This window comes from Rattus norvegicus, chromosome 18, assembly GCF_021556685.1.
Source record: "Rattus norvegicus strain SHRSP/BbbUtx chromosome 18, alternate assembly SHRSP_T2T, whole genome shotgun sequence".
Taxonomy (NCBI): Eukaryota; Metazoa; Chordata; class Mammalia; order Rodentia; family Muridae; genus Rattus; species Rattus norvegicus.
The window spans coordinates 37,151,108-37,164,413 of NC_141551.1; the positions used below are offsets into that span (position 1 = coordinate 37,151,108).

General features: G+C 41.6%; 2 protein-coding genes across 7 annotated transcripts in view; one reads left to right on the forward strand and one right to left on the reverse strand.

The window, feature by feature from the left end:
* The window catches only part of Mcc (MCC regulator of WNT signaling pathway), a 472,630-nt gene that overhangs the window by 284,567 nt on the left and 174,757 nt on the right, over positions 1 to 13,306 (reverse strand). The window lies entirely within an intron of this gene.
* The window catches only part of LOC147999768 (uncharacterized), a 173,773-nt gene that overhangs the window by 5,634 nt on the left and 154,833 nt on the right, over positions 1 to 13,306 (forward strand). The window contains exons 2-4 of one of the 3 annotated variants that reach the window (XM_087593678.1): positions 6,029 to 6,090; positions 6,741 to 6,768; positions 11,119 to 11,372. The exons of the other annotated variants lie outside the window; for them this stretch is intronic. Coding sequence (XP_087449804.1) covers positions 6,029 to 6,090; positions 6,741 to 6,768; positions 11,119 to 11,191 — 163 coding nt within the window. The 3' untranslated portion in view covers positions 11,192 to 11,372. Of the gene's footprint in view, positions 1 to 6,028; positions 6,091 to 6,740; positions 6,769 to 11,118; positions 11,373 to 13,306 lie in introns of those variants that run through there. 3 annotated transcript variants of the gene reach the window in all.

A 13,306-nucleotide genomic window follows, 5' to 3' on the forward strand; every position in this document is an offset into this window, starting at 1 on the left:
TACAGAAGGCAGGGAATGGATGAGTTATTGATGAAACAAACTGACATAGTTTAACTAATAACCGTTAAAACTGAGTGACAGGTAAATACTTTCTATCCTGTTATACATCTTTGAAAATCTTCCTAATAAACAAGTTCATGTGGGCTGTCTCTGCCTTCTGTGCCAAGCATGGGTTCCAGTGCTCATAAGGCAGAACAAGAAACTAGGAAAGGCTGTTGCAGATCAGGGATGCTTGTGACCTGGGGGAAATCAATCAGGATGGTAAGAAATGGTTGATTTAGGGCTGGGGCTCAGCAGTTAAGAGCACTGACTCAGAGGTACTGAGTTCAAATCCCAGCAACCACATGGTGTCTCACAACCATCTGTAATGGGATCCAATGCCCTCTTCTGGTGTGTCTGAAGACAGAGACAGTGTATTCATATATGTAAGATAAATAAACAATTCTTTAAAAAAAAGAAATGGGTTGATTTGAGATGTAGTTTTTAGGTAAAATCGTCTAGGCTTCAATGAATGCTTGGTTATAGGTCATAAGACAGAGGGAGAAAGTCATGGATGACTACCAGTTTGGAGACTGAACCAAGAGAGAAGGGCCAGTTTTTAAGGAACCAAGGCTTCTGTCTTAGATGTATTAAATTTGAGTTTCTGGGGCTGGGGAGATACCTTAGTGGTTGTGAATTTGCCCAGCATATATGAGACTGTGGTTTCAACCCCAATAATGACAAAGAGATGAGTAAATAAATAAGTAAAATTAAACCTCCTGTTTGGCACATAAAGAAATACACTTGAAGATCTGAGTCTTAGGGTCAGGGAGGGTTGGGGGTATAGTGATGATTTGGCCATCTCCAACATAAAGTTTATAGTTGATGGTGAAAGCCAGGATATATGTATTCACCCCAGGAGAGAATAGAGAATGCAGAGCTCAGTCCCAAGACTCACCACAGAGATGCTGTCATATTTCCAGGCTAGTTAGAACAAGATGTCCTTGTTTTAATAGCTAAGGAATGGGGAAGAACTCCACAACGGGGAGCTCGGGAGGGGCAACATTTGGGATGTAAATAAATAAAATAACTAACTAACAACAACAATAATAAAGAATTCAACGAGATCAAGGAAGAAAACTCAGAAAGGACCAGACCAGCTGTGGACATAATAGTGCAGAGGTGGAGAGGCTGCTTCTAGAAGGGTGGAAACCTATGTAGAATGCTAGCAAGAGGCTAGCAGAGTTGTCAGTGAAACGTTTGTTCCTAGAGACCACTGGTGACCTCCAGAAGAGAAATCATTTAAGTGGACCAGACGGATCAAGGACAGAAAATGTGAAAAGGCACCTGAAGATAACTTTGAGAAGTATACTGCCCTGAGCTCAAGTAGTAGTGAAACCTGTCAATGTGTGCCAGGCTCCTTCTGTGGGCTACCCTGCTTTAGACTCAGTGGCTTATCGTTGAGACATAGCTGGAATGCCCTACACAATTTGTTTGGTTGATGTTTAAAATTTCTAAGAAAACAAGTATTTGAAAACTATTTCCAGATTAAGTCTCACACAGTGAACAAGCAAACAAAAACCTTCATTTTCTTTCCAACTGCAAACAAACCTGAGGGAAGCAAGCACTAGTGGGCTCTCTGATGGCTTTCATGGGCTACCACACACCCAACCCACACACTCTAATTATCTAGAGTAATTTTCCACCAAACATCCCTGCCATTATCCATGGGAAATTGCAATGTGAGTTTTGCTACCTCATTGCAGGACGTGAGCTTTTTTTTTTAGAGACCACATAGGTATCCCTGTCATTATCAATGTCCTGAGAATCTTTCATTTATTCAACTGTACTCCAGATCTCTTTACTCCACATCAGATTCTTCTCCATGAGGGAGGAAAACTGATCAATGGAGGTTCGAAATTTGGAAACCCCTAGGAAGGTTTTTTTTTTTTGGTTGTTGTTTTTTGATTTTTGATTTTTTTTTAAAAGAGGAGTACCTGCCTATGTCAGTGGAAAATAAAACTATGTATTAAGTAGGTGTGGAAAGATAAATCTAGTAAAATTTTGAATATTCTGAACTTAAATGAATTCCAAATGCCTGTCCCCTGTTATTTCTGGAGCTCTGTAGGCTAAAACAGAACCATCCCATCACTCCTTTTGCTGGAATGCAGCATAGCAATAACTAAAAAAGAAGCACAGACAGATGGGAACGGGAGGAAGATAAGAGAACTCACCCAGGTAAAGTGTACTGGGTTCTGATCTCTAGCACTACAAAGGGAGAGGGACAAAGAAGTAATGTGTGTGCCTTATATAACTAATGACAAAATGGCATTGTACCAAGCTGAGAGGAGGAAGGACGGTCTGTGGCAAAAGAAAGTCACTTTTACAGGCTCTGAGACTACGAAATCTTCAAGAATAGACTTCAGTAGTGAGGGCTTCCTATTGGGACACACTGAGACATGAGGAATAGGCTCTTGCCTTCTCCCAGGCTTTCCTAATTGGTTTGCTCAGGTTGCCCCTCTAAGCAAATGCTCTCAAATTGGAATCTTCTGCCATTACCCTTCCTTATGCCCTTGTGTTTTGTTTTTTGTTGTTCGGTTATGTTTTAAGCCATTATCTTTTTATGTGACTACTGAACAGTTTCATTGAGTACCATCACCATAAAACTACATCTAAACTGAATTTGTTGCTTTTCACCAAAATCAAACTTCAAGGCTGGCACGATAGCTTATCTAGGAAAGGTAACCATCATCATGGGTAACCACCCACCTTCCATCCTCCAGTCCACATGGTTGGAAGACAGAACTGACTCCTGTCAAGTTGTCCTCTGACCTCCACATGTGTTTCATGGTATGTGCGTGCCTCTTGCCATGTACACACAGATAAAATAAGGAAGTATAAATAAATCTTTTTAAAGCTAACTTTAATTACGGCTTCTGTAAATGGGATGAAGTGGAAGTTTTTCACCTTGTCACGTGATGCAGACTCTCATGGGGGTTTTGCCGAGGCAAGACCTGTAGAAGGACATCATGTGATGTTGGAGAAAGTATAAATAAGACTCAATGGACAGTGACAAGAGTGTTTGACTAGCTAGCTCTTGATTCCTGTTTGATATCCTGACGCTACTAAACTGGACTGCTGTAATCCTGACCAAGGAAGATTGGAATCGACTGTTAAGAACTACTTCTAAACAGGTCCACATCCCTTTGTCCTGTTTACTATCTTTTCTCCCCTACTTTTGGACAGTAGGCTAGAAGAGGAGGGGCTCTATGCAATTGAGAACCCTTATTCAAAGTAGGTTTTGAAAAACAGAAGCCTACAATGGAGTCTAGTCATTGTAGTAATTTCCAATTCTTCCCCTTCTCTTCCAGTCATTTAAGTCCTTCCCTCTCCCTCTGCTTTATACAGCATCCAAGTGTTGTTTTAATAAGTTAACTGAATGATATGATTCAAGTCTAAGTCATTTTGTATACTCTAGCACAGATATTTTCCTACAAAGTATATAGCTTTGTATCATGTTATGTTAAGTTATATTTTAATGTTTTGTTGAAATACAATTCATGTATCAAAAACATTTAATACATGTAAACCAAAAAAGGTAACTCCAAAGCATAACACTTGATTAGAAGTGGCAGCACTGAATTTTTAGCTCCAATATTGGAGAGGAAAATAAAAGGGAGGGATGGGGTATAAAAAGGAGCTGTCAAGGCTCCAGAGATTGTGGGATGTAGGAGAATAGAACCAGTAAATTAGGCGGACTCAAGTCTCAGGCAATAGCCAATGTTATTCAGAGCTTCAGACAGTTTTTACTCTGAGCATTGAGAAAGGTCACCTGAGTAAAGTTCTCGAGAGTTCAAGCCATGTCCAAGGACAAGGACAAAGCTGAACAAAGCAAAAATGTCTTTCCATAGAGGCACATGGAGGATAGTTTAAACATTTACTTGAATAGTAGTAAGAAGGAAACTCGGTCCTATCTGCTACGCCTGGGAGGAGCATAAAAACACATTTCAAGAACAGTTCCATGTTTTGAAAAAACTGAGATCATGAGGCTTTTGAGTTCTGGGAGTATTCTCACAGGCACTCAGAATTCTCACATAACTACATTCCTGGACCATGTTCCAACAAGGACGGAGAGATAGGATGAAGGTATACAACTGTGTTGCTATGAATTTGCCTATTTGGGACATGTCATGGAAAGACAAAACATGTACCCTTGTAGCCCTCTGCTTCCACGTAGTGTATTTTAGAGGCTCATACAGGTTGGGGTGTATATTCACACCTCGAGCCTTTTTCTTGCCCTAGTATTGTGTGCATATCATGGTTTCTTTATCCAGGTACCAGCTTATGAGTCATTCCCACTTGCTGACTAGTCTCATAATGCTTCTAGAAATACATATTAGCAAGTTTTTCTCTGAAGGCATGTTTTCAATTTCCAGGGTGTGGGGTGTATGTACTTAGAAGGAGAATTACACAGCAATAGGGCAAGCTTTTTGTTTCACAATTTAAGAAAATTTCCAAGATGGCTGCCCTTTTAAAAATTCCCATTAGCAATGTTTGTGTTTTCATCTCTTGGACATCCTTGGCACTATTTCTTTTTAAATGATAGCCAGATGCTTTTTATTTGCATTACTCTAAAGTCTGATAATATTGAACAACATGTGTGCTTATTGGCTTCTTACATTTTCTCTTCAGAACCCAGGGCCTCAGTGAGCTACATCTCCAGCCCAAAATATTTTAAATTGGGTTACCTTTTTAAAATCTTTATTTATTTATTTACTCCTGGAAATTGGACCCTTATCACATACAAACCCCCATTTCCTTTCTGTTCCACAGATTGTCTTTCTCCTCTCTTCATAGAGATCGTTGAAGTATAAAATGTATAAATGCTGACGACGCCCAGTTTACCTGAATGTTCTTACTGTGACAGTTAATCTTGCTCATCAACTCGATTGGGTTGAGAGACACCTAGAAGATTATTGAAGCCCAGCACAGCCTTCATGTCCGTCTGTGAGGATGTTTCTAGAGAGGATTAGATCATGAGGGTTATAACCGAATAAGTGTTTAATCCACTGATGGGTACAAAATCTGAATAGACTTTTGAGGGTGAAGAACTATAGAAGGTAGGCTAGTTTGGAGGCAATAAATCCCTGAGTACATACATGCCATTGAAATATATACCTTCATTTACTCCTATCTTTTTTTCTCTTCAGCACTCTCTCTGCTTCCTGCCCACCACTAAGTGATCAGTCTCCTCTTCCTGCACAGGTTTCTGCTACCATGATCCTTGGCCTTCCCATGGGCCAAGAATCAGCAGAGCCCGTGGTATGGACTGGGATCTCTGAAACTGTGAGCCCAAGTCCTTTGCCCACACTTGTTTCTATTGGATATTTTGTCACTATGCTTTTGTTGTAACAGTCAATAAACTATTTCCTGAGGTAAGATCACATAGCTTATTTTTCTCCTAATAACTTTACAGTTTTGATTTTATGTTGGGGATGGTGATCCATGTTGAATTACAGTTTTATGTCCGTGTGTGTGTGTGTGTGTGTGTGTGTGTGTGTGTGTGTGTGTGTGTGTATGTGCCTGTGTGTGTGTTTGCATTGCTGGGGCTCAACCCGGGGCCTTGTGCATGGCAGTCTATGCTCTATCATTGAGATATATTCTCAGTTTCCCACACTTCATTTTTTTTTGGTTCTTTTTTTTTTTTTTTTTTTGGAGCTGGGGACCGAACCCAGGGCCTTGCGCTTCCTAGGCAAGCGCTCTACCACTGAGCTAAATCCCCAACCCCGACACTTCATTTTTTTAAATATCCAGTTATTCTGGCATTATTTATTGGAAATGTTACTCTTTTCTCACAATAAATTGTTTTTGGCACCCTTGCCAAAACCTATTGACTGTAAGTATGTTTATTTATAGAGTCACAAATGTGCTCCATATGTCTCTATGTCTATCTTTGTGCCAGTATTTCATGATCTTAATTAATTTGGGGGTATTTTTTTTGTTTTCTGTTTTAAAAACAGAAAGTATTGTCTGATTTGTTCTGTTTCAGGGTTGTTTTGGCTGTTCTAAGCCTCTTGTGTTTCAACATGAATTTTTGGAATCAAGCTGGAGGTATGTAAAGAGGGCAGAACTTGGAGACATTTACCTCTTAATATTAAGTCTGCTGACCCACGTATGGGGTCTGTCTCTTCATTTACCTGGGTCTTTGATTTCATAAAACTGTTTTTGAACTGTTTTATATGTCTCCCATTAAATTTATTACTACATATTTTATTTCTCCTCCTCCTCTTCTCCCCCCTTCTTTCTCCTCCCTCTCCTCTCCTCTCCTCTCCTCTCCTCTCCTCTCCTCTCCTCTCCTCTCCTCTCCTCTCCTCTCCTCTCTTCTCCTCTCCTCTACTCTTCTCTCCTCTTCCTCCCCCTCTTCTTCTTCCTCTCTCTCTCTCTCTCTCTCTCTCTCTCTCTCTCTCTCTCTCCTTTTGAGACAGGATTTTTCTGTGTAGCCCTGGGCATCGTGAACTCACTCTGTAGACCAGCTGGCCTCAAACTCAAAGATCTGCCTGCCTCTGTCACTCAAAAGTTGGAATTAAAGGGGTGTGCCACCACCAACAGGCTTTTTCTCTAAAAACCTGATCTAATTTAAATAGTCTTGATTTATTTAATTTTCAGATAATTCATTGCCAACATATAAAAATAAACTAATTTCTGGTATATTGATTTTATATCTTGAAATCTTCTCTAACTTTTTTTTTTCTATTTCATAGTCATCTGCAAAGTCTTCTGCAAAGAAAGGTATAGTTTTTCTTCTTTAAACGCATGTCTTCTATTTCTTTTCCTTACCTACTTACTCTGGCTAGCAATGCCAATATAATGTTGACACAAACAGAGAAGACATGCTTGCCTTGTTGCTGGTCTTCAGGGACAATATTCATTTGTGCTCTTCATCCTCCAGTCAGTTTTATCTCTAATTATTTCAGTGTAAAGCTTCTACCCAGCCCCATGGTTCTTATTCTTATGACTGTCAAGTTCGCCCCACATTTCCCCCCACTCTTCCTCCCCGATTATAGTGTTAGCCATATGCTCCTCTTATCTTTCTATTTTTAGTTCTCTACTGATTCATTGTGAGTTTCACATCATGCACCACAGTCCTGCTCATCTCCCTCATATCTGCACTTTGCCCTTGCAAACCTTCCCTCAAAGTAAGACACACACACACACACACACACACACACACACACACACACACACTATCACCACCACCAATGCATAGAAAACATCTCATCATGGAAGCTGTCATATGTTATAGGATGTCCCAAGGTATATCACAAATGTTTAATGCAGTGATTTGTCTGGTTTGAGATTTCTGGCTTCTGCGACACCATCAAAAAATTATATCCTCACCAGGACTCCTTGAAGTTATCCTGTTGTTGCCCTGTGTCATGGAAATCCTGCAGTTTTGAATCAGCAGGACTGGCCCTTTCACGAGTCCCAACCATTTGTAGATGATGTAGATTTTGGGGTGGGCCATCTCAGAGCCATGGATCTGGGCCTGGGTCTCCAGCTCTCCCTTATCCATGCCACCACAGGGAGCTTTCCAGTACTGCTCTGGCTAGGCCACCCAGTGCCTCAAACAGCAGGAGGCAGGGTCAACTCTCCCACCTTCATGCCCTCAGGACTGGCTCACCAGTCTGTATGACTACAGAGCCAGCACCACTGTAGTGCCCAGTAAAGGTCTGAGGCCCATTCACCTAAGTGCTGCACCCCGTGAGGAGCTGGGCCAACTCTCCTGCACTCACATACTTGAGGCTAGCTTACCTTTGCCTTCACCATCAGGGCCAGCTTCATTGTGTTGCCCAGGTAAGGTGTAGGGCTCTGCTCTCCTGAGTGCTGCAGCCAGAGAGGGACAGGGACACCTGCTTTCATGATTCCAGGGCCAGCTCTCTCAGCTGCTGTAGGTAGTGAGGGTTATAGAAGAGGTATCACTCCCACAACCATGCCACCTCAAGTCAGACTAGTGGTGGGACCAGCTTTTGGGCTCTCACCTTCAGGCTAGTTCACCTGTACCCCCAGCACCAGGGTTGCCTCTGTGCTGCCAGGGTGAGGTGTAGTACCCACTAATCCAAGTGCTGCCAGCAGTGAGAGATGGGGCCAGCTCTATAGAGTACCAGCTTCATCCAGTGAAGGGCAGGGCCACTCTGCACAGACTCTGGACATCCAGGTGCTCACCAGTGGCTGCCCCAGCCAGGGACATGCCCCTGCTCTCTAATTGTAATATGACCACAGACAACAACACTAACTCCTGCCACTGCATAGCCATGAAGTGGACTTTTGAAGTGGAAGACATGTCCCTCAGGGACAGCTGTAGCTGAAACCTCACCATGGCCTTATTTGGCAAGGCTGGCCACTCACAACAGGCTACTCTTCTCCACCCTCAAATTTCCAATTCCACTCTCTTCATGATCAAGAGAAGCTGCCCCACTTCTCTTTCTCTCTCATTTGACCACCACACACTAGCACATTGCAGTGGCTTCTGCTGCAGGCTGGCCATGGGGCAGGCAGGCCCCTGGTAACATCCTCCATCCATGCTCCATGACATGTCAGCAAGCAGGTGTCTGTGGCCCGTCTGTGCAGTGCACTTGGAGGACAGGGCTGTAGGTAGCATGATGGGCCACAGATCTCTGTCTTTCTCCTTCCACACTGCACTGCCTAGATTTGATGTTTTATGAATTATAAACACCAAGCCAGGCATCCATGAACAAGGGACTGCCATCTGCTCTGTCCTGACTGATGTAAAACCAGCAACAAGGTGTCTCTCTGCCCATTGCCAGGAGCATCTTCTTAATTCCTAACTCCTGTCCTAACATTGATCTTTCTCCTCTCTGAATCATCAACACTTCTGGCCTTATCAGCTCCATTTATGGGTAATCACCCATAAATTATCAATTAAGTATCAAACGAAGTACAAAGCAGAGTTGGAATGGCTATTTCAGGATTAGAAAACAGAAAGTATTCTTACCCAGTTGGTATATCACTACAGCTTCATATCAGCAATGTTCTCCCCTGCCTGGTCTTCCATTGCAGGAACCTCTGGACTTTTTTTTAATTAAACAGCCACAGCACTAACATTTTATACAACTGGAGTCTGTGAAATGTGTGGATACAGCCTTTTTTCTTTTCAGAGGGTGTGGTAACATGGTGGTCTTCTCTAGGCACCAATCCCACCGGCAACTTGATCTTGCACTTCCAATTCTGGAGAACTCTGAGAAGTAAATTTCTGTTCCTTATAAATCTCCCCAATCTGTGGCTCTTGGTGACAGCAGTATATCTAATGATAGTACCATTGGCTCAAGGGAAAGTTTCCAGAAGACTTTTTGCATGTTAGATTTTCCATCACTGTGACAGATACCAGAGAAACAATTTAAAGGAGGAAAGATTTATTTTAGCTCAGGGTTTCCATGGTTTAGCTCAAGCACAGTGGCTCTGTATATCCATGCTATGGTTAGGCAGAATACCATGGCAACAGAAAATGTGGCAGGGACTGCTTATAGCATTGCAACCGAGAAGCCAAGAGATGTAAAGGGAGAGTCTCAGGCCTAGATACTCAAAGACTTGTCCCCAGTGACCAATCTTCTCCAGTCAGGGTGGACAGACAGATAGACAGACAGACAGACACACACACACACACACACACACACTCACACACACTCATACTCCTGTAACTTCTCAGTCATGTTGCCAGTCATTGGATCAATCTAGAACCCTCATAAACAACCCAGCAATATAGGGACTTAAGCTTCAACAGATGAGCATGGGGAAGTACACTTAATAATGAAATCATGATAAACTTTGTGCAAATATTTGAAAACTTAAGTTTTTGTTTATTTTATTATTTTGTTTTGCCCCCTCACTTCCAAAATACAAAATTGTGTCCCCTTCCTCAGACAGCTCATTTGATATTATTTCCCACAGTGCTAGCATTGGTGGCAATAGGGTATTCTAGGTCACATCTTATATGCTTCTTCCCCTGTTGGTGGTGCTGCTTGAGAAGATCATGGAAGTTCCAGGAGGTACAGGCTAACGAGAAGTCTTTAGGCTAGGCCACTGAAGACTGCTCCCAAATCTGGCTCCTACTTTCCTCTGTTTCCTGGCCTAGCACAGTGTGAAAAGCCTCTGCCACATGCTCCACTACCATGCTCTGAGCTGCTGACCATGTCACACCAAGTCCTTGAAGCCAAAATAGTCCTTCTTTCTTTTAATGTACTTTTGTCATGATATAAAAATGATTCATACAGTAGCAGAGCTGGACCATATGGGAACAAAAGCTAACCATAGTTCACAGACAGATTTACTTGTAGTAATACAAGGAATTAAAGAAGTCAGGAAAACAAACAAACAAGAAATGAAAAACGATTTTGAACTACCTTCCTAATAAGGAAACTTTTTAAATTGACCATTTATTTAGATGATTGAGATAACAGTATCAAATTAATGTTTTATACTCCTTCCTTATTTGTCCAAGAAATAGTTATTATTCACTATAGGTCAAACATCATGTTAGGCACTAAATATATAATGACAACTACAAAGAGATATGCCATCATTGCCTTCAAGTGAGCTTTCCATCTCATATCCAAAGATAGCCTGGTAAAGGCCTTTTACCCAGAACTCGGACTTCAGTGCATAACATAATTCATAAGTATGGTTTACCTCCTCGAGACATTTTTCTGTTTTTGCTTACACATTTGCCACTACTATGAGAATCTGGCTGATCCAGCCTTCTGGAGCATGAATGAGACTTGTGAATCTGTTGCTCCTCTTTCCCTATTAGAGCAACCATCAGCCAGTTTATCTTTAGGTATATGAATGAGTCCACACCCATGATAGCTAAGAGTAATAGTTGCCTGATAGCCCACAACTGATCCCAGAGAGATCAGCAGCAAACTGTTGATTACCATTCCACTCTCTATGGATGCCTTGTCATACAATCTTGCTGTAGCAACAGATACTTGACACATCACTTAGTCATAAAAATAAGTATCAGATGACAATTGCAGAGTGTTCTCTCACGATAAGCAATAGTTTCTTTAACCTAGCTGGGTTAGGAAATCAAAGAACAGTTTTTGTTTTCTTTTGCTTTTCAAGAGAAACACATGCACCACTACTACCTGGCCTAAGAAACAGACCTGTCAGCCTGGAGAAATGGCTCTGCAGTTAAGAGCACTGAAGGCTCTTCTGAAGAGGCCCTCCCTTCAACTCCAGGCACCCATGTGGTGGCTCACAATCATGAAATTCCATTCACCAGTGGGGAGGGGGGCTGACACCCTCTTCTGGCCTCTGTTGGCACTGCATGCATAGATGTAGAGGCAAATGAAGCACACATGTAACATTACAACCTGAAAAAAATTAAAATAAGGAAACGAAAGATGTGTGATCTTAGATTTAAAAGATATCTGATGCTTTTCTGAAACACTGGAGTTCAATTCCTAGAACATATATGGGATGTTTCACAAGTCCCTGTAAGTACAGTTTTAGGGGATACAATAGCCTGTTCTGGCTTCCTCAAGCACCTGTATTATTGTGCAACACACATACACACACACACACACACACACACACACACACACACATACACACACACACACTCCCTCTCTCTCTAAAACTCATACACGTGTGTTAAAAATAAAAAAAGATGTACAGAAATTAACTAACTGAGAATAGGGAATGGGGTTACTGAAATTGTAGGAATACCATATGCATTATTTACAAGCAAACATGGCTGGAACTTGGACAGGAAGGGAATAGTGCAGGTGGGGCAGGTGGGAGGATAAGCAATAAATAAAATAAGCAGAAAGCCTCAGAGACCACACGAAGGACCTGAGACTTGATCCAAAGAACTGTGAGAAATGCTGGGTTTAGATGGGCAGTAACTATGGATCTTCTCACAAAAGGTCCAACATTGCAGAAGACAGAAAACAGAGAGGAGGGGACTTATGGGGATCATTTGCTCCAGACACATTATATACTCTCATGGAAATGTCCTTTATGGAACTCAATGCCATGCACACTGAAAATATGTGTATTTTGTTATAAGGTACATAAGGAATTTCTTATTAGACAACTTGACATTTACCCATGATTTTCACAGCCTCTAAAAGAAGATTATCCACCCACTTGTTCAATAAACATTCATTGAGAGGATCCAGATTAGAATAAGTAAATGACTGGGAGAGTCAATGAGTGAATGAGCCTGGGACAAGTAATCTAGTAGGCCCTGGAGAGAAGCAAAGACAATACTCCTATTCTTGATCTGTTCACAGTCTAGTAGGAGAGATTCACTCCTATGACTTTGGTCATAAAAGAAAGGCCTCATTGTTAATCCAGATAGATGCAAATGGTGTGATTTAAATAGGTAAATAATATGATGAGAAAAAATGCTGTCAGAAATTAGACTAATGAAATGAGAAGACAGCTCCCCAAATACGAAATACATATGGGCAATGACCACATGGGAAAATAGGCAATATCACTAGTTATCAGAGCAATATAAATAAAATTGAATTGACATCCATCTCACCCCAGTCAGAATGTCAGTCATTAACAAGTAGCAGCCGGTTGTGGTATGGATCTTTCTGAGTTTGAGGAGAGCCTTATCTACCTAGTGAGTTCTATGACAGTCAGGGCTATGTAGAAAGACCCTGTCTCACAACAAAACAAAATCAAATAGTAGTAAGTGTTGGCAAGGGTAGGACAAACAGAGCTAACTATACACTAGTCTAGACAGAATAAAAAGCAATACAGAGGTCCCTCTAAAACAATGGTTCTCAACCTTTGTGGGAGTCACATTTAGATATTCTGTATATCATATAACCTACAATTACAATTTATAAAATCGTGTGTGTGTGTGTGTGTGTGTGTGTGTGTGTGTGTGTGTGTGTGTTGACATGAAAGAATAGGCAAAACTGTCGAAGAAAATGAAGAGGAAAAAGGGGGAGGAGAAGGAAGATAGGAGAGGAGAGAGTTATTGGGGAGCATATACTCAGAGCACATTATATACTTGCATGGAAATGACCTTATGAAAGCCAATGCCATGCACAATAAAAATATATCAATTAATGAAGGGGGTGGTTCTGAAGCTAAGGTCCTGTTCCTCAATTGGTTCTTGATTTGTTAGTAAAGAAGGTGGGGGGGGGGCAATTGCTGGGAGGAAGATACAGGCAGGACTTTCCAGTCCCAGGAGGAAAGGGAACTGCAAAGAAAGAGAGGGGGTTTTTGCCATGCTTTAGAGGGAGAAGAACACAGAAATCATGTGAGGTATTGGGGTAGGGGGAGC